At 33.4% G+C, this 21775-nt stretch overlaps 2 protein-coding genes across 3 annotated transcripts in view; one reads left to right on the top strand and one right to left on the bottom strand.

The window, feature by feature from the left end:
• LOC149780553 (dolichol-phosphate mannosyltransferase subunit 1-like) overlaps nt 1-8833 on the bottom strand; it is a 30381-nt gene extending 21548 nt beyond the window's left edge. The window contains exons 1-2 of the mRNA XM_089937586.1: nt 8699-8833; nt 2286-2385 (exon numbers count right to left, since the gene is read on the bottom strand). Coding sequence (XP_089793712.1) covers nt 2286-2385; nt 8699-8796 — 198 coding nt within the window. The 5' untranslated portion in view covers nt 8797-8833. The remainder of the gene's footprint in view (nt 1-2285; nt 2386-8698) is intronic.
• Nucleotides 8834-9285: 452 nt separating this feature from the next.
• LOC149780552 (protein FAN-like) overlaps nt 9286-21775 on the top strand; it is a 104284-nt gene continuing 91794 nt past the window's right edge. For both annotated transcript variants that reach the window (XM_089937585.1, XM_089937584.1), the window contains exons 1-4: nt 9286-9538; nt 11706-11804; nt 14551-14629; nt 19026-19081. In XM_089937585.1, the coding sequence (XP_089793711.1) occupies nt 9501-9538; nt 11706-11804; nt 14551-14629; nt 19026-19081 (272 nt within the window). In that variant the 5' untranslated portion in view covers nt 9286-9500. The remainder of the gene's footprint in view (nt 9539-11705; nt 11805-14550; nt 14630-19025; nt 19082-21775) is intronic.

Below are 21775 nucleotides of genomic sequence, written 5' to 3'. Positions count from 1 at the left end.
AGAATGAACTGTCTTGGTCATATATAGCCAAGTATGATAAGAATGAACTATCTTGGTCTCATATGGCCAAAGATGATGAGAATAAACTATCTTGGTATCATATGGCCAAGGGTGATGAGAATGAACCACCTTGGTCACATGATGAAAATGAACTACCTTGGTCATATATGGCCAAGTATGAAGAGAATGACCTATCTTGGTCTCATATGGCCAAGGATGATGAGAATGAACAATCTTGGTCACATATGGCCAAGTATGATTAGAATGGATCAATGTGTTTAGGAAATACAACCTAATCATTAAAAAACTGTTGATGATGATACTCCTGCCACCACAACTGGAAAAGTAACCATGTCTCACTTTTGCACCAATGTGGTCATGTCAATAAGTGTAGTGGTCTTGCCCATATTGGGTTCACTAAATAGCCAACTACTAGCTGGTCTGAACTTTTTAATTGAGTAATATCTTTGCACGATTTCGATGCAAAGAACCTAGATTCAATGCAAAGAACCTAGATTTGATGCAAAGAACCTAGATTTGATGCAAAGAACCTAGATTTGAATCTTGATCAATACAATTAGCAATGATTAGTAATTATTTACTGTTTACAGTGTAAAGGCCTTTCCAGGAAAGTAATGCATTAAAGTGTATGAAGCCAATGAAAAACCAGTCTAGATGATCCATACCTTTCAATCTCATAGCATGTATGCCTATGATGCAGTGGACCTGGGTTTGATCTTGTTTGACCAACCTTTGGTGGAGCTAAAAGGGATGTGTTGTAACCATTTGAGGTGTGAATCTAGGTGACATTAGAAAGTTATGTCAGGAAAAGAAGCCTAGCACTAGTGAGGTCCTTCATCACCTTCAATATAACATTCCCTCACTTCTAACAAAGGTCACTTTTATGAAACCTATGAACATCTTTTATGAAGAGAGAGTACTGTACATACGAGACCACTTACTAATGATCATATCTGAATATAATATTAGTCTACTTGTGTATGTATGTGTCTACCTTTGATGTAGAGCACCCTGTGTACGTATCTCACATGCAACAATAATTCTTCCTTACAAATGAATTGAGTCACAAATCTACTGCATGCTCTAAGTGTAAAAAACTATAATAAAATTGTGCTCTCAGGGACCTGGGTCAAATACGTGTAAAATCCTCAAAGGGTGCACCTTTTCTCCTTGCAATGCATCCCTGTGATGTGTCTCATTTTCTTCCATGCTCCCCCCCATTTTTGGATAGCTATTGCTGATCTGAGGAACAGCTAATAGATAAATGTACATACACAAGCATTAAACCAGTGGGACTAATTAAATTATATTCCTTCTCTGATGTGATGAATTAAAGACCACCAATGATTCACTGAATGTGTATGTAAATGCCTCTAATTGCTCGGCAAACAAACGATCATACACTAATGCTAATAAAGGCAAAAGACAGACAAAATAAGAGAGCATAAGTAAAGGCAACAAAGAGAAGTTCAACTCAGAATGTATATTTAATGCTGATTCCATCTTGAATACAATGTTGATATCAATGGTGGCAGAACTACAAACATGAGAGCTAGAGACTGGAGTTGGAGAAGCAGTACTCAGGAGTTGACAAAACTAAATCAAAGAGTATATTAAATGCAAAATGAGAGGTGTAAAACTGCTGAAAAATAAAATCCTTTCACTTGAAATGGAAATGCCAAATTGCAGACATCAGCCATTTAGCCCTTGCAAATTTAGCAAATGATTTAACTGTTGATGACTGCTGTGTTATGCAAAAATACAGACAATCTTGTATGCTGTTGAGAAAACTACAAAAACTAGCATGAAGAACAACTGCAAAGCCGCACAGATCCATGCAATGAAACAGTGAATAAATTAATAAGAATAACATTGAAGCATCTACACCTGAAGACAATGATAATCAGAATGCCATAGATATATTTGTCATGTCAAAGAATAAAAAAGGAAAGAAACATTTGAAAAACTAGGCTACAGACAGTGGAGTGTAGCATGATATAAAGTTTTTTTAAAGATTTTTACTGAAAAACAGTTTCTCGCCAATGTAATCTTATGAGGATAAGAATGTAATAGGAATATGTAATAAAATTACAATCATGTACTTCTTGTTTTCCTTCCTATCCTTTTCAAACAGGGGCTCTCATAAATAAGCTGGGGACTTTGAGTTCCATGACTGAAGAGTCCAGGCTCCTCACCTTGAAAGTCTGTTAAACAGTCCTGAAAGTGTATTTATCTTATGGAATTATTTTACAAACATTTCTTACAATTCTATCTTTTCCATAAATCTTCTCCAACTGTTTGGCCACTGCTAATGTTCCATCTGGACTTCCATCATCAATCACAATTATTTCATAATCATAACCACTGAAACAGAAAAAAACCCATCTAACAGGTGCTCTCACAAAATGTGATAAGAGAATATTTCATAATATAATTTTATAATTTCTACCGAACACATTAACATTACCACCCTCCTTGTGTTACTGCAAGGAAACAATGCTCCTGATAAGGTGCACATTGCAAAATAATACACCTGATCTAAGTCAGACTATGTAAAAATGTAACCAATCAACTTCCAATAAATGCAGTATACTTAGTCAATTATTAATAGGGAGTTGTCAATTTAGTACATACACATGGAGGGGGTTAACCCAAATGCATACGCTTGCATGTGATTTTTTTAAATGATAATGTACGTACACATAGGAAACGGGGGGTGGGGGTGAAACCTCAATAATAACTGGGTTCAGTTGGCGTTTGAATTTTATTGGACACTAGACAAACTTTTTAAAGTTACACAGCTTATTTCTTTGATGCAGTCAGACATTCAACGTTGGTGGACTATGTTTTATTAAACACATTAATATTATTAATCCTTGATCATTTCTGTGTGGATAAAATATAGGCCATTCAGTAGAATTCGGGGGGGGGGGATACAGTGTGTAAAGCATACATACGCAGGTGGGTGTGTGTAAAAAAGTATGCATGTGTACAGGGAGGGTGTAGGGGTCAGATTTCTGCATACATACTAAATGGATGGCCCCCTAGTAGTACTCATCAGCATGTCCAACAGAATACTGTCTACAGTTAATGCTGCTGTAGGTATCTGCCAATCAAATGACAGGGTTCACCAATGATAAGACTGTTATGTGCTCAGTCTCCTTACTAATGCAGTGAGAGCCGCGTTAAAATACAAGCTTCTAAATTTGCCCCGTTTCAGGGCTGAAATTGTACCTCCACTGTCAGACCGATTATCATTTGTGTCAACTTTTCAAACAGCATAAGATGGTTTTGAGATTTAAAAAGTGGTTTTATGGTCTCAAAGTTGGCAAGAGTGTTGTTGTTGTAGGGTTGAACATCATTTTTCAGCACAAGATAGGCTATACATGGTGGCCAGTATAACTGGTGGAGGAAGCCCTGGAAAACCCTGGGAAGAACTACCAACCCACGAGAAGCTACTGGCAGGCTTTCTCACGTACCATGAGCAAAGTAAGCAACACTGTACAGCTGAAGAAAAGTCATATACCAATCCAAAAGTGGAAAATGACTGGAAATTCAAACTTGAACAATGAAAATTAAATACAAATTTCTTTGAAACATTTAATACACTTTGAAACAAAACTAGCTGGAAAACTTAGCATTTTCATTTAGTATTGCTACTCTCTCTGTGAATGAGATGGGTTGACAGGCAAAATTAACAGCATATACTCCACCTTATGGTGGGTGTTTAAAAACTGAGGAGTACCACCATCTAACTGTGATCTGGTGCACTGCAGAATCACACTCAGTTTTATTTCCATGCTACAACATGAAATATAACTTGCACATAGTTAATGCAGAGAGCCATAAATAATGATATGCAAGATGTTATTATCTTCCTTGGAAATGGCACTAAAATATCCAAAGAGTAATACTAACAGCATAAACAGTAGTAGTAGTTTGATAAAAAATATCATTACATTTTTAAAACATCAAGAACTCTAACTGATGATTTGCAAGTCGATTCAAGGTAAATTTTAAAATTTATATCATTGCCAAATGTACATTAATATGAATACATGACATGAATAAAATTTACCCTTTTATACAAATGAAACTGAGTCTGTGCCCATTTGGTGCAACTGATTCCCTGCCCATCTCCAAGTCTAACTAGGATTCTGATGAGGAAACTGTTTTCTTAATTGTTTTTTTAACATGTTTTTCAACACAAAAGATGAAACACTACACCTAATTTTTAGCTGCATTTTAAAAGACTGCAAATTCAAATGAAATTGAAATGCTGCCAATGATCTCCAACCAGCTACATGTCATTTCATAACTAAAGCAGGCATCAGCAACCTTTAAGAACTGGTGTGTTGTGTGCACTCAATTGTAGAGTGCTGCATGCAATTTAATTGTTGTTTTATTACATACAATACAAAACTACAACTTGTACCACATGCCTTTCCAAGATACTTGGTGTATTTTCCTGTCCTTTTTTGTTTGTTTTTTGTTGGTTTAACAGTGTCTTTAATACTTTATTGACTATATCATGCTCAGGAAAAAGGAACTCAGTGTCATTCCAAAAGACAAACCAAGGCAGTCAACCAAGGCTGGCCCCAGCATGCATCAACCCTGCAATCCTTGTGTTATGAGTCAGACACCCTACTACAGAGCTACCATGGTTAATATGGTGCCCTGATTGCTTTGGGAGCCTTTTGGTGTCATGGCATCATTGCTAAACCATGTAAGCTTCTGCTTTCATTTGCTGGATGAAATACTTTCCATTCACTTTAATCAAATTGTGAAATGAAATGGGGAGACAACTCTGGTACATAATATCCACAAAGGCCTGGTGGAGAACTGTAATGATTGCTATCAAACAGCTGTATTCACTTATCCAATTAAAAAAGTAACATGTTTTGTGTGGTGTGGTGTGGTGAATTGTTTGTATGTTTTGGTTTGACATTATTTATGCATGCATATACAGTATATTTATTATTAAGTATCATTAAAATGACAACTATTATTATTATTATTACATGATAGCTCTCTCTCTCTTAAATTTCTGCCATGATGACAGGACACTCATGCATCCTTGTCCCAAGCATTAGTCACTTCCCAGTGATACAGACCCTCACAAGACAGTTTCCACATGATACTGTTGCCCTGACATAATGCTGCTTTCCATGCATGTATCAGCTGTTCAAATCCAAGGTTAACAGCCTCTGAATATACATATGGTCTGTTCTGACAGGGATTATTACCAAAATGTGAGTGTTGTAAAGGACTGAATGCTATGGATCAATAGAACCTGGAAATGCCAAAATCAGCTGAAAGGATGATAATTATCTTGAAGGAAATGAGGCCATCTAAACACTTCATTTAATATTATTATAATTTTTTTAACATTTTATTAAGAAACATACTTCAGCTTAATCTGATTTTGGCATTCCCTGCTTCCTTTATATTCCAGCCAAATGAAATGTAGCTCAACAGAACCTGAAAACATGTTATTTTGCATCTGTTGGGATTATAATTTCTTTGAAAAGACATCAAAGCATGTAAGTCTGACTAAAGCAATATGACCTTAATTTGTAGAAAAGTATCAATGTGGACTGCCAAGTCTGAAATATTCCTGAAAATCTGACTTTTCATTCCAATGTTAGTTGAACTTGGAAACATGCTACACAATGCCATAATTTAGATAGTAAGATGGTGACCTAAAAAACACAAATATATCATTGTAGGACAACTCAATAATCCATGTGTATAATGGCATGAACCTTCCAAAATGGGAAGCCAAATAAAATGAGCAATATCTGTCCAATAGAATGTTTCATTAAATTATCAAAGAGATACCTCAATAGTATATATCAAAAGCCTACATGATGTATATGTTTCTTTGCAAGGTCATTATTTAGTCACCCCGAGAGGTGCTTATGGCCATGTTAAAGTACGTATACATTTTTGGATGAAATGAACCAAAAGATGTGATCCAGTACAAATGGACTGAATGTCACATGCTGTGATGTCACAGTGAAAGCTATGTATATTGATAAACAAGTTCATACTACCCTCTATTGTGATGATTCCACTTGATGTGCTTTCATTTTGACCCAAGTTTAATACATGACCACCATTGTAAAAGTCTACAGCAATAGATTATTTTTTTCTGGAAGTTTCTTGGTGACAGTCAAGGTGCAGAGCATCCAATAGTCAGGATTGAATAGACTTTGGTTAAAGAAAATTAGTGTTTATTTTAAAAGAACAATTTATAGTTAATTTAAAATTAAATTAATACGCATACATGACCCATGTGACCTGTACTATAGTAGCAACCGGGGACGATGCTATAGGATGCTGGTGATCAGTATTTAGATTTTCTCAAAATGTCAACCTCATTACCCTTGGTACTTTCTCCGCTTTCGACATTATTACATTTGAATGTATTATTCATGGTTTAAAGGTCAACTTCAGCGTACATGACATTGAGCCTTTTGTACAACATAATTGGCAGAAATATAATTTTTCAAAATGCAGTAAAACTAAAACAAATATATATGCTGACCTACAGCTACTATTTAAATACTTTGGATATAATTTTACAAAAATAATGCTAAAATATGTGAGGATATTTGTGTAAAAAAACAATGTCTTTTAATAGGTCACCTATGCTAGCAAGAACAGTAACTCTATGCTGCATGTGGGTCCATAAAAATTTAAATAATAGCAACAACATGGCATAAATTGAGTTTAAAAAAACACACAAAAACTCGTTTTATGACAAAGCAGACATTAATACCAATGAGACTATCACACGTATTTTCATGTATTATATTAAATGTATTAAATAAGTGGGTGAAATTTTTGATATGTAATGTATTTTTCAGGTTAGACTTGGACTTAGTTGTATTTACCAATAATGAGTACTATATATCTAGAGGCATTGGTAGGCCAATTTGATTTAACATTTTCATGTTTAGGATAGGCAAAAAGAGGTAAAAATTAAATTATTTTGAAGAAAAGAAAACCAATTTATTGTAAATATCAATCTATTCTGAATATTGACATTATAAAGAACAAACTATTAATCTGTACATTATCACTTTATTTTTAAAAAATTACAATAATCATAAATATTTTGTTGTTGTTGTTGTTGTTTTAGGGTTTAATGCCATTTTTCAGCACATGATAGGCTATACATGGTGGCCAGTATTAATGGTGGAGGAAGAACCCGGGAAACCCCCGGAAAGAACCACCGACCCACGAGAAGCTACTGGCAAGCTCTCTCACATACCCACATTGGCTGAATCCGAGACTCGAACCCACGCAGACAGAGGTGAGATGGCAGTGATCCGTAATGGAGAGCGCTTTAGACCACTCATCCACTCAGGGCCCCACATAAATATTTTGTAAGAACACAGTGCCAGTTCCTTCTCTCGAACTCTCTGATTTCACAACTTAATACTACTTCATGAACTGTATAATATTGCTCAAAAGTGATTAGAATTATTAAATTTAATGTTGCATTACATACACAATTTACACGATAGAAATGCAGATTTACTGTAATAATAAATTAGTGGAAAACTGGTACAATATATATATATGTACAAGAATACTATACTGATTATGTACTATTTTTAAGATATAATTTCAACTTCTGTTTGAATCGTCATTATGGTATTTTAAGTAAAAATTTATTGGGGGAAGGTGCTTAAACAAGGCAAAAAAGGCTTCAGAAGTACCTGAAACAATTAAAAATTAATTTATTATTAAAGCTGAATGTTCACAAAACATTCAATATTTCCAAATGTAAGAAATATGCAAATTTCAGCTGGAAATAACTAAGAGGTTAAGATTTTGAACAAAAAGTGACCAGAGACCAATAATAAATTGGTGGATGGTGCATGTGTTTCAATGCATGCTGTGAATTTATTGGAAATAATATCATAAGATGTGTTCAATTTTGAATTCTGCACAAAAAAATTATGCATAAAACATTACATTTTTAGAGAAACATTTAATTTCAACAGGTATAACTCAAGAATATATTATTTCATACAAAGATGGGGCGGGGCACTTGATAAAAAGGCACAGAAAGCTTCCAAAGTACATGGAACATAGGAAAAGTGTATTTATTCTTATGGCTGAATGTTCACCCAACATTTCTAAAGAATCATATGTATGAAATATGCAAATGTCAGCTTAAAATAACATGAGGTCAAGATTCTGCAAAAAGCAATCAAGATCAATATTACAGATGTTGGACGGTACATGTGTTTGAATGATTCCTGTGAGTATCTGAAAATATATCATGAAGATGAGTTCAGTTTTAGCTTCAGCACACTCGAATTCTGCAGAAAACATTCGATTTTGATTTATTCTAACATTCTGGAAAATTCATACCCTGTTATGCTCAAGGTATTTTGCAAAATGCATTTTCAAGGATTAATAATAAAGTTTTGGATTTACCAGGATGAAACCTACATTCTGTCACATGCCATAGTTCTACAACGGAAGACGTATCACATGCTATCTTTTATTTTGGTGCTAAGATAAATAACATGTGATACTTACATTGTTGGACTGCCACATGACAGCTGTCAACACCAATTAAAATTGAAATGTATCAATTAAACAATAATAAAGCAGCTGTAAAATAAATTTACGCAAATACTTTTACTACTTTTACCTTTCAGTAAAATATCTGACCAGCAACCAGACAATGATTGGAAGATTTTCTCTTTCGTTGTACGTAGGAAGTAGAACAGAATACTTGTCGCAAGCCATATTTGTGCGGTCAAGGTCTCAAGGGAGGCATTATTATCAATATTGTACACACGTGCGTGTATGTGATATATATATATATATATATATATATATATATATATATATATATATATATATATTGCACATGTTTCTCATAATAAAATATATTCATTTAATATAAAAAAGCTAAAAGAACAATTGTAACATCCATGTTATGTCCCAGAGTTAAATAGTGTTTAGTGTCAAATACAAATCAGATTTAGAGCCCAGATTTCATAATTGGGATAAAATAATTAATAGATGTGAGAGTTTTTTTAATTGATAAATGCGTAGACCACAGTCATTAAAAATGTGACGCATTAAACCTGTCCATGGATTCTTAACAAACCAATCGAAAGCCACTATGTAAAAATAGTTGGGAATGAAGTTCTCAGTAGCTACCTGGATTTTTGCCCGCAAAAAGCAATGAGCACGGGTGAACTAATGTCAATTACACTCTCATAGCAGGAGAAAAGTGAAGGGGGGGGGCTCACTTAATTTGTTTGTCTGCCAATTAATTCGTTTTTAATATATGTGATTGAAAACAAGCATTTTTTCTACGAGACTATGTAGGTGGACAATCTGTCACATAAGGGATCCCTGTGACCTTTACACCCGGAACCAGCCGGTGGAGCAGAGTAAGGAAAATTAGTTAACGATGCGAATGAAATTTCGCCAGACTAACCATGGCCTTCTTGGACAACGATATAGCAGCACAGGAGAGGTAGTATGCATGGATAGAATCGAAGGAAATGAAGGGTTGATCTTTGGAAATCTGTTGTCAAAAGAGACAATATGTTAGATTTTGATTTTGTTTGTGACGCCGAACAATCGCTTTTGATTACGACTGTGAGGTGGAAGTTAAGGGACAATGAATTATTAAGTATCAATGCAAAGAGATAGTGCGATCGGAATATATAAATTATTGAAAAATTATAATTTAGCAAAGAGATTATATTTAGCTTTAAATATTTTCATGTCTAGCATTTAATTGTTCATTGCTGGTTTTTGGCTTTAGTGTGAAATGTTATGTTAGATTGGGAGCTGGCATGATATTTTGAAAAAAATGTTGTACGTGTTGGAGGGATGTTGAAATTTCGGGTTGGGTTTAGATTCTGGTTTCCTGCCAAGATTTTGCTGTCTTCCCACAGATAAATTCCAAAATGAAAAGAAAAGCTTGCTCCTGCTTTTCTTTCTTTCTTTTTTTCCATGGTTGACAAATCTGTCATTTGTCTTTGTTAATGTTGGTTATTGTGGACACTTCATTCCCATAATACCTTATGTGCATTCAGCCACAACACATCCTCTTGTGTAATAATGAAAAGAAGACAAAAAGCCTGAGATAAACTTTGTTTCATTTCATTTTGGGGGGGCCCCGAGTGGCCGAGTGGTCTAAAGCGCTCTTCGTTACGGATCACTGCCATCTCACCTTTGTCTGCGCTGGTTCGAGTCTAAGATTCAGCCAATGTGGATATGTGAGAAAGCTTGCCAGTAGCTTCTCGTGGGTCGGTGGTTCTTTCCGGGGTTTCCTGGGTTCTTCCTCCACCATTAATACTGGCCGCCATGTATAGCCTATCGTGTGCTGAAAAATGGCGTTAAACCCCACAACAACAACAACATCATTTCATTTTGGTAATTTGGCTTTTCAGCCTTTGGCTTCATTGATGATACATGTGTTGTTTGCATATTTAGTAGGTTTATTTATTTATGTGATATTGAGATGTCGTGTGATGTATCAAGTACCCAGCTCTACATATCTGTGCCAAAAGATCAAAACATAAGTGAAAATGAACCAGGTCAATTAAAAATGAATCAAGTCAATTACTGTTCTGGTGGCATAAGTGATTAGAGCAAAAAAGCTTAAAGGGTAAAAAATTGGAGACGTATTTGAGTGGTGGTCAACTATAGTTTATTAATGGATTCCGGTTTTCTGTTTGACCTGTAAGTAGAGCCATTGACTCACAGAAATACTTAAAAAAATGTGCCTGGATCATCTATTTAAAAGGTCCATATAAATAACGTAGCATTGCATCTCTTGGTAGGACTCTGATGTCATAAGAAAAAACTTGCTGAATGCTACCTGTCATGTAACTTTTGCTGGTAACAAAATAGTTTAATACAGAAATGGATCTTCATCACATATAATCACAACCAATTTGAACTCCCTTGATTTTCGGCTTACGGACCTGTTTACTAGTTGCCATGTAACCATGTATTTATTGTAAGTAACAAAAGCAAGGCCAGTGGGCATCTCTGATCATTTAAACTGCATAATGAACCAAACATGAAAGATAAAAAAGTTACAGTTTGTATGGAGACAGTATATTCAGTGATCATAGTTAAACATTTTATTAACTGATTATTTTAACTTGGTTACATTTGTCATTGTTGGAAAAATTCTGAGATTGATTCTGTTACCATTCCATTTCCCTGATTCGAGGCAAAGACATCTTTGACGGCATTAAAAGAGGGTAACATTAAGCAGATGGAACAAAATGATAAGCTGCATTAAAGTGGTACAGGAAATAGTGGCTTCTCATGTCTTATGCTGTAAAACAGATATATCAAAAAATCTATTGAAGATACTGTAAAATTTTCACGTTTATGATTAAAACTATTCTATTCGTGGTGTTACAGACTTTGGCACAAGACAGAAATTTATGCTTTTGAGAAAAATTTATGTTGGCTTGAGAATATTGAAGTTATATTTGTTAAAGTAACCTTGCAGAAAATATAATACATTACTCTTGAAGTATTTGTTATTGAATTTGTTGTAGATTTTACGACCACAAAAATAAGAATATGACCCTCTTGTCTCTGTATTTTAGGTCATCATGACTAATGTTGATGAATCCCGGTCTAAGCCCAAATATTTGATACCTCTTTTCCAGATTTAACTTATTGCTGCTTGAGCCAGGTGAGATTTACTTTGAAGACTTCAGTGTTTACTACTATCCACAGGAGTTTTCTGAGGATGATGCATTCAAGAGGTAAGCTGCAGACGTAGATTTTTGATAGTCATTCATCAAAATTAAAGTACAGTGCTCATTTTCCAGATTGTTCAGTGGATTTTGTTCAGAAAATTTTTCATTAAATTTTATCCAAATAATTGATAAGTAAATAAGAAATGAATCATCGATGTGAGTTGTCCAGAAGATTGAAAATCTAGGTAATTTGCATCCAGATACATTTATTGGATTCCTTTGTAAAGTTTATTCTAACTAATAGCATGTCTTCAGCTCTGTCTGAAACATCACTCTAAATTATATGCAGTCCAGAGTATTCTGCATTTTAAGTTTTCAAGGTTATATAGATCTTATGTAAAGTTGTCCCACTTTCATAATGTCATTTCTTCTGCATTAAAAATGTTGTATAAAAGGGGTGGCCTCCTAACGTGGGAACAAAGTGATTGAAACAGGCAGTTTTGGTACTGGGCAAGGTGGCCTTGTCATTGAGGTGGACTCAATGGAAAGGGGCATCTAAAAGGGGGGACCACTATTTTCATGAAGACAACTAAATTGGTGAACATTTTATTGCATTGATGCTGACATGTTAATACAGTAATCAAGTAAATTACAAGAAACTTATTTTTTTCCAAATGCACTGGATTTAATGAATGCTGTAAAAGTGCAGTAATGCTTGAATATTTAATTTTTCACTGTTATCAAAATTTGTTTCAACAAAACAAGTTCAGATAATCTCAAGGTATTATTTTTATGTGGTATATAAGGATTTTAAAAGGATTCCAGTAAGAGAAAAGGGAGTATAAAACGGAAGCTTCTGTGGAGATGATGAATTAACTAAATTTTATGTCAAATTCCAAACATTACACAACACATTACATGTATGTTTTAAAATTAAATTTAATTGATTTTTAAATTTTTAGAATGTGGAAAAGATTTTGGTACTTCTTTATTCCAAAATTGTCATATATTATAACCCATACAAGATGTCCGATAAACTTTAAAAGATATACAAATTATCTGGTGTCTTAGAAGCTTTATTAGATATCTTCTTTTAATTAAGATATCTTATAAAGGTTAAAACATGTCTCATAAAATTGATATGATATCCAATTGTACTCTTTTTATAAGGTAACTGTTTGTTTTATAAGATACCATATCAAATGAACAAGATATTGTATAACAAATTTCTGATATTTTTGAGAAGATATCTCTTAAATTGTATAGGTTATCTTATAAAGTATATTTTTGATATCAATTAAAAAGGTTTATAAGATGTCTTTTGACATTTTATGGAGTGTGTTATGAAAGTTATGAGATATCTGGTAAAGTATATAAGCTATTTTCTTATTGCATTAGGCCAAAAAACAATGTTTCTAATTGCACTGTCTTTTATTTTTGGGTAGGTAGGTAGCATGCTTTTTTTAAAAATTATATATATTATAATGATTAGTATATATAATGTACTAAGTGCTTCAGAGTATTGGGAAAACTGGCTCATTTAGATGCACAGGTCAATTTTGGGATTATTTTATTTACCTTAGGGGAAAAGTGCAATGGTCATAAATGAGAAATGGATGGTCAGCCGACCAGGAAAATGCACATATTTTTGGGGACCTTGTATTTTATATAATAAATAATTTTTTAAGACATATCATAACATTTGTTATAAATCTTATAAAGTTTATAAAATGTTTTGTATTCTAAGATTCCTGTTTCTTCAAATAAATACCAGATTGGTCTGCCAGAGTTTGGAGGGCTTTTGGCTACCAAATTAGCAATATCAGTCTGTGTATCAGAACTGTCCCCATATCCTTAAGTATAGTCTCAACAGATGCAATGCTTTTAACCATTCCTGGAAAATTCATCTTGTAAAGATGTACAGTGACACAAAATTAACTGCATGACCTAACATATCAGGTTTCCCCATTGACAGCCATGCTTGATGCAAATTTAAAACTGAATATTTTGTTTGCCACCATAATATATCAGGCTGTGTATATAACCTATACGTTGCCACCATAATATCAGTATCTGTGTAACCCATATTTTTCCACCAATAACACATATAACACAATTTTGCCACCATATTATAGCAGGTCTTATATAAACTATATTTTGCCATAATGATATCAAGCTCTATATAACCCATATTTTGCCACCATAATATCAACTTTATCAAGCTCTGTATAACCCATATTTTGCCACCATATTATAGCAGGTCTTATATAAACCATATTTTGCCATAATGATATCAAACTCTGTATAACCCATATTTTGCTACAATGATATTATGCTCTGTATAACCCATATTTTGCCACCATAATATCAACTTTATCAAGCTCTGTATAACCCATATGTTGCCACCATAGTATAGCAGGCTCTATATAGCCCATATTTTGCTACAGTGACATCAAGCTCTATATAACCCATATTTTGCTACAATGATACCAAGCTCTATATAACCCATATTTTGCTACAATGATACCAAGCTCTATATAACCCATATTTTGCTACAATGATACCAAGCTCTATATAACCCATATTTTGCTACAATGATACCAAGCTCTATATAACCCATATTTTGCCACCATAGTATAGCAGGCTCAATGTAAGCTATGTTTTAAGTAACATGTATATAATTTGTGTAAATTTGGATACACTAGCTTTTTTTCTCATCACTTTAACATTAAAAAATAAAGATTTGTTTCATATGAAAAAAAATATTCAGTTTACATTTGCTTCAATATTGGCTATTGTCTTTTTCTTTCAGGAGACAGAGGGGACATTTAAAAATATGCTCCAAGTCTGTTGTTTTTGTTCCAAAGGAGAGCCAACATCCACTTTTAAAGGTTCTCTTCTTCCCTCAGTTTTTCATTGTTTCTTTTTGTTACTCTCTCTCTCTCTCTCTCTCTCTCTCTCTCACTTAGAAACATGTACCTTTGTTTTGCACTTCTTGATACTTTTAAAAATACATAATTAAAATTTTTATTTTAATTATATATTTTAATTTTAATTAAAATTTTAAAGGCCCAGAGAACTCCAGTTAGATGTTAAAGAATTCTTGGGGGCAATAATAAAAAATTAATTGGCAGTCTTTGATATCTACAGTTACATGGTAGATATTTGGCATGTCAGATATATTACTTGGTCATAGAAAAAATATGACTACAGTATCATCATGGAAAATGAACATGTCAGATGTATATTAGTTTATAACAGAAGAATTCAATGTTATAATTTAACTTGGAAAGAGAATTTCATTATAGTAGCAACATGATTGCAGCTTTAGTGATTTTTTGTGCAACTTTTAGTACTACTGTATACATGAATTAATGTATCCCTAATCTGGGATTTAAAAGTTAGGGTGAAGTGTGACTGCATTGGATCAGTGTACTCTGTTGTGTATACATGAGTTAATCTATCCCTAATCTAGGTTTTTAAAGTTAGACTGAAGTGTCTACTTTGGATCATTGCACTCTTGTCATGCATACTTGAAAATTATTAGACTGAAATAATGTAGTGTTATGGTTGGAAAAGTAAAAAATTAATTTCTTTGCTCGGAAATTCGTGACTGAAATATTTTCATTTTTAATGGAAAAATTGACCTTGTTTTTTCTGATTCATTTTGTTTTGTGAAATCTGGATAACATGACAAAATAAGAATAATTTATTTTAGACTCTGTGGCCCATGTATACAATGACATACATAAAAATTAATTTGTGTTTGTATTTTAAATTAAAAAAACATAAGTGTCCAGAGACTTGTATATAACTACTCAATGTTGTCTTAAGAACAAAATCTAGTAAGACAGTGAAAAAGTAATTTGTTCCATCTATCAGTACTGAGAATTAAAAATGAGTATAGTTCCAGAGATTTCAAAGTGCAGTTTTCACTGTTACATATTCTTGTCGCACTAAAAACATACTTTCTCATTAATTCATGAAAATTAAACACTAGTTTGATATTCAAAAAGAACAATTTATAAATTTACATAAAAGCATGTTTGATTACACAAAAGTTTGTAATATTTCATCATATCTATATTATCATATTGATTGGATTTTAAAATATGGTTTAAAAAATTTATAACTGTGACATGTGCAAGAGTAGGACATGAGAAATACAGATGGACATGATGATAGTTTGATTGAAGTTGACTGAAAAACCATGCACACTGAATTTTTTTATTAAATACAATTCTTAAATGGGGGCCCCGAGTGGCCGAGTGGTCTAAAGCGCTCTCCATTACGGATCACTGCCATTTCACCTCTCTCTTCATGAGTTCTAGTCTTGGATTTGGCCAATGTGGATATGTGAGAAAGATTGCCAGTAGCTTCTCATGGGTCGGTGGTTCTTTCCAGGGTTTTCCGGGGTTCTTCCTCCATTGTTAATACTAGCTGCCATGTATAGCCATTGTGTGCTGAAAAATGGTGTTAAACCCTACAACAACAACAACAATTCTCAAATGCACAGTCTTCATATATTGTACATAAAATACAGTTTTTCAAGTTTAAAATAGAAAGTAAATATTAAACTTAATATACTTATTTTCAAACTTTCATGTACCTTACTTGTAAGCAAATACACACATTTTTCTGTGCACTTATTGATAGTGAAATGTACTGTGATATAAATCTTTTAATATTGTTTTGATGTCCATTCTTATTAAGAAAAAATTATTGCAATAAAATGGTTGATAAGAAAAAGAAGAGATATGAAGAAGAAAAAGAAAAGAATCAAAATATAGTACATGTAAATAGATCAGTAGTCCAGTTCATTACTTTATTGGGATCAGAACAATAAAAGAACCAGTTCTTTGTTATGGTCCTATCATATCCTGGCAGAAGCTCCTCATTTCAGGCACTTGAACATTCATGTGAGTGTCTGCATGTCCATTCACACATTAGATTAACATGAATGTTTAACATTTTATGTTCCATTTCTTCCTAAACAAAAGATGAGCTAGACTTAAAGAGTTTCTTGTGTATTTTTCACACAGGTACATATTTTTATGTAAAAGATTCTGTAAGGACTATGTGACTGCTTATTTTTACATGTAAACTGAAATGAATAACAACATTTGAACCTAGCAAGCTTGGCAGCATTTTGTAAAAGAAACAAGGTGGGATGTACTTTGTGTAATGTTGGATTAGTTCACAATGAACAACTTCATACCTGCATAATTACCTGAAATTTGAACTCACAAGGCAATGATAATGACAATGATGCCTTCACGTGTCAATCAACGCATGTCCCAAAATTTGAACTATTGTTGGACATTTGTTCCATCATGAGCAGTTGCAGTCAATCCTGCATACAATCCACCCCACCCCCCAGTTACACACCTTGGAGAGTTTACTCCAATATATTTCCACATTTGGTTATATTTTTGTGTTCTTCATGGTTTAAAGTCATTAAACAGCTATGGAATTATCAATATGCTTTAACCCTTTACCTCATGCAAGCATCTTTGGACGCCTCTACTCCATTCGCATGGAAGTGCCTTTTGATGCCTCTGCTCCATTCAGATGGAAGCGCCTTTTGACGGACGCCTGCTGTAAACATTAGCCATTTTGAACTGGTTTTCGTAGTGCCGCCTTTCAGGGAAAACCCCCTATTAGATACTACTTTCATTTCTGCGAATGACAATCACGTCAGATCATGTGGTCACTGTTTATGCACTGGTCGATATCTGCTATTTAAAGTAACTGGGTCGTAATCTTCACTCTCCAAAATGGCGGTCGCGGATTTCATTCAGTACTTACGAAGTTTTCACGATTAGAATCACAACTATGAAAGATTCAATAACTTAGGTAAAGGCTCTGATATTGATGTAGGCAGCAATTTTTATAAATTATCAAATTCAGATGACCTGGTGATGTAGACGCAGACAAAAAACTTGTAAATTTTGAGTATGAGAAATGGCAGCTACGGTTGGTAACGCGGCCTCACTGACATGACGGTGAACGAGTTCTCTCAAGATTTTAAAGCACATAAAAATTCTTCTGTGACAAATAATTACACAGCTATAACAATCGGACTTTACTCTTAAATTGTTCCACATATAATAGATGTGTACCAAAAATGTAAAATGGTTAAAAGTGCTGTTAAACATAACATACACTACATTGCTTAATAGTTCACAGGCAGACCTATGCATATGCAGTCAACTAGGTAACAGGTGTTCTATTTATAGTGCGCTGCACTTTGTCACTATGCTCTATGAGGTAAAGGGTTAAATGTGACACTATTTCTTTTATTTTTCTTGCTAGTCATTAATGCAGAAGTCAGCTTTATATCACTTAGATGTAGATAGATGGGCCAATTATCACAAGTTTTGAACCATTTAAGTGGCAGGGATCAAGGTGTTTGCTGTCATAATAAAGCTTTCATTGGGAATTAGTACAAAGCCATAGTTATCAGCATGTATTTAAAATTTATGCAGGTATTATTTCACTTTTTTATTGGTATTTCTTTTGAAACAAACTAAACAGTTTGTTGGGAATTGTTTTACCCTTGAAACCAAAATGGTCTACTTTCAAACCAAGTTCCTTGGTATCCTGACCTGGTAGAGGTTGTATTGTTTTTTTTACAAAAGCAACGAGGTCATTTCAGACTTGTTGCAGTGTACATATTACTTACAAGATGAGGTCCGTTTTTGGGTTTCAGTTTGAATAATTATTTATCAAATGTGAATATGGCTTAGCAGAAACTGCCACCATCCTATTTGGACAGTTTGTAGTTGATCAAAATGTCAGACCTGTTTGACATGTTCTGGCATACATGATTAATTTAATTGAATTATAGATGCTACATGTCTGTGTGATTTTGATTGTGAACAAGTCACTTCCCACATTTAACTTTTTCTTTCTTTCTGTACCCTCTGTCTTAAGCACTACAGGAATGTTTATATATGTACTGAGTTTAAAGAAATACAGGGTAAACTCCTACATTTAACTGAATTCTGTAAAAATCCTCAACATTTACTGATGCCCCCTAGACCTCATGGGATGGGTGGGTCAGTAAATACTGGAGTACCTAAAGAAATGCTTGATTTGATACCTTTATAAACATCAGCAAAAATTTGGATCCTATATATTCAATGAATGTTTAGATATGAAAATTTGGTATTTGTTTCAGCTCAGATTTTTACATTTACACTTTATTATCCAATTTTTACAAGTACTGTAACAATGTAATATTTTCCTTGGGATGCATTTTTATTAATAATACCTTTTCTTCAGTTTCCGATGAAAACAATAAAGAATATTGAAGAAAAAGGTGGAAACTTGTTCTCAAAGTGAGTAATCAGTATTTTTATTAATTTAGTATTTTCCAGTTTGGTTCAGATATACAAACTCAGCAACATACATGTAAACCATTCCAGAATTTGCAAAATTATTACGAGTTTTTAGTGCAAATTCCACATGTTGACTTCACCAAATTTAGGGAAATTCATATTTATTGGGATATAATTTATTTATAATTTATTGGGATATAATTTTCAGCAGGAGCTTCTATGTGGACATAAATTGGGAGAAAATTACTTCAGAACAAGTATGATAGGTTGGTACCTAAAATATATTTTTGCAAGGTGCACATCAGAAAGTAAATACCAAGAAACCAGTCATTAGAAGATACATATGTAAAAAATGAGAAGATAGATGAAGTGGAAAGTAAGATGCCAATAATTTGTGAGTACTGCTAGTGTTTATGGCCGTTGTTTTGGCCAAGAATTTCTTCTCACTGGACTGTTATTGTTACTGTATACAGATATGTATCATCTCACAGGAAGATGCAAGATTTGAGAGGGGTTTGAAACTTTTAACGAGCATGTTATCCATTCTGGACTGGCTGCTTTGATTCTGAACATTTAAAATGCAAGAGATTCCAGATAAGCATGGGTTGGTATCTCTGCATAAGGTGGCATATCGCTTTGCTGCCATCTGTATTTGCATCTGTTCATCTGCATATCCCAATATCTGTCCTAAGTCCATTTTGCCATGATATAAAACAATTAAACTTAGAGCCTTGAATTTTTATGCATTCTGACATATGACATTCTCGTGCCATTACATTAACTCTTTAACCTTTTGTACATTTTTTAACCTTTCTGAAATTTTTTATAAAACCTTGTTAGCAAAATTAATCAAAGCCAATTATGTAGACAAATACAATTTTGGTGGCTTATTCGTACTTGCATGGACATGCCCTGATTAGGTTAATTTAAGGCAAGAACAGCAGTTTATTCCGTTTTTAAACAATTTTTAACATATTGAATTTTGAATCTTTTGACAAAAAAATTCCTGAGCACAAAAACCACTTGGTGTAGACCAATACAATGTAGTAGCTTATCAGTATTTATATGTACATGACCTAATCAGATTTTCAGGCCATTACAGCAGTGTTTAAGATTTTTAGAACTTTTTTGACCAAGATGTTTTGACAAAAACATTGTTAATATATTTTAGCAAAACACTTTCGGTAGACATATTTAATTAAATATTCAGATGTTGATTTTGATGCCATTATAGCAGTTTTTAAAGTCTTTAAGACTGCAGTTTTGCATATTTGTTGTTGTTGCTTTGGCCTTATTTTCTTTGGTCTGTACTTGGGTATATGTGTTTTGCAAAAAAAGATCTAGTTTCATTTATTTTATTGGAAAGTGTTAATTGTTTTGCAGTGAAAGTGATCCTGTATATATGGCTGATAAAACTGAGACAAAAATTAATGTAGCAACTATGTGCTTCAAGACTTTTTTTCCCTTCTACAGTTTCAATAAGTGTGTGAATTTGCGTTCACAAGATGACATATATCAACAGCCCCGGTGAGCAATAATGGGCCCACTTGGATCCCTTGTTATAATAATTATTGTTATTGATGTTCTTTTGTTATTCTTGTTACTGTCGATTGCTGTAATAAAAATTAAAATTAAAATAGTAATAACAATAATAATAATGATAATAATATTTTGTCATTTTTATTGTTTTGTTTTTTTTGTGTGTGGGCAGTATGTATGCTGGAGGGAAACCCCCGGTTGAACCCACAGGATACTGCTGGCAAACTTTCTCATATAACCATACTGGCTGAGCTCAAAACAAGAACCCATGTGGACAGAGATGAGATGTCAGTGATCTGTAAAAGTGAGCACTTTAAAACAGTGATCAGATTGTCATAATAATAATAATAATAATAATAATAATACAAGGGTTCCTCACTATAAATCACTCCATTATAACATGGTGGGTATTTTCATGGATTCCATATACAGGGGTCACCTACTTAAAAGTACCCCATGATCCTCATAATACAGGTATGGTAATGAATTCCCTATACTGTGATCCCTCACCTCAGTATGACACAGTCCCTCATATAACACCAGTGTGATCATGGATCCCATTTTGAATTGATATTGAACTTGCCTTATTGTACAGTCCCTCATATAACACCAGTGTGATCATGGATCCCATTATTATACAGTTACCTCATTTAAAACATGTAGCACTTCTATGCTTACTCTTTACAGCATTAGTGAGGGATTACTACTACTACTACTACTACTACTACTGATGTTACTACTACTAATACTAATAATAATAATAATAATAACAACAACAATAAAGAAGGGGAAAAAAGAACATCACAACCATTTCACAAAAAGTGAAATGGTATTTTATGTGTTAGTTTTAAATCGGATATTTCATCATGATAAAGTGGTAGAGAACTATTGGATATAGTTAAAATGGATGTATCTTTGTGCTGTTAGGCAATACAAAAGACAATAATGTGAATTGCCATATAATCAGATTTGGGTCAGCTCAGTAAAGAACAAAACAAGATGCTTTCTGCAATTTTACTATTTTTAATAGCTCATGTGAGTTGTGTTATAATGATAATTATTATATTCTATGTTAAAATGATAGATTACTATCTTTTGTTATAATGGTGGGTTACTATATTTTATGATTCAATAGACAAGTACTATATTTTATTA

This window comes from Sinohyriopsis cumingii, chromosome 16 (genome assembly GCF_028554795.1).
Source record: "Sinohyriopsis cumingii isolate HCF-2022 chromosome 16, ASM2855479v2, whole genome shotgun sequence".
NCBI lineage: Eukaryota > Metazoa > Mollusca > Bivalvia > Unionida > Unionidae > Sinohyriopsis > Sinohyriopsis cumingii.
Note: the sequence above shows the minus strand (reverse complement) of the source record. Positions and strands in the feature narration are given on the sequence as shown.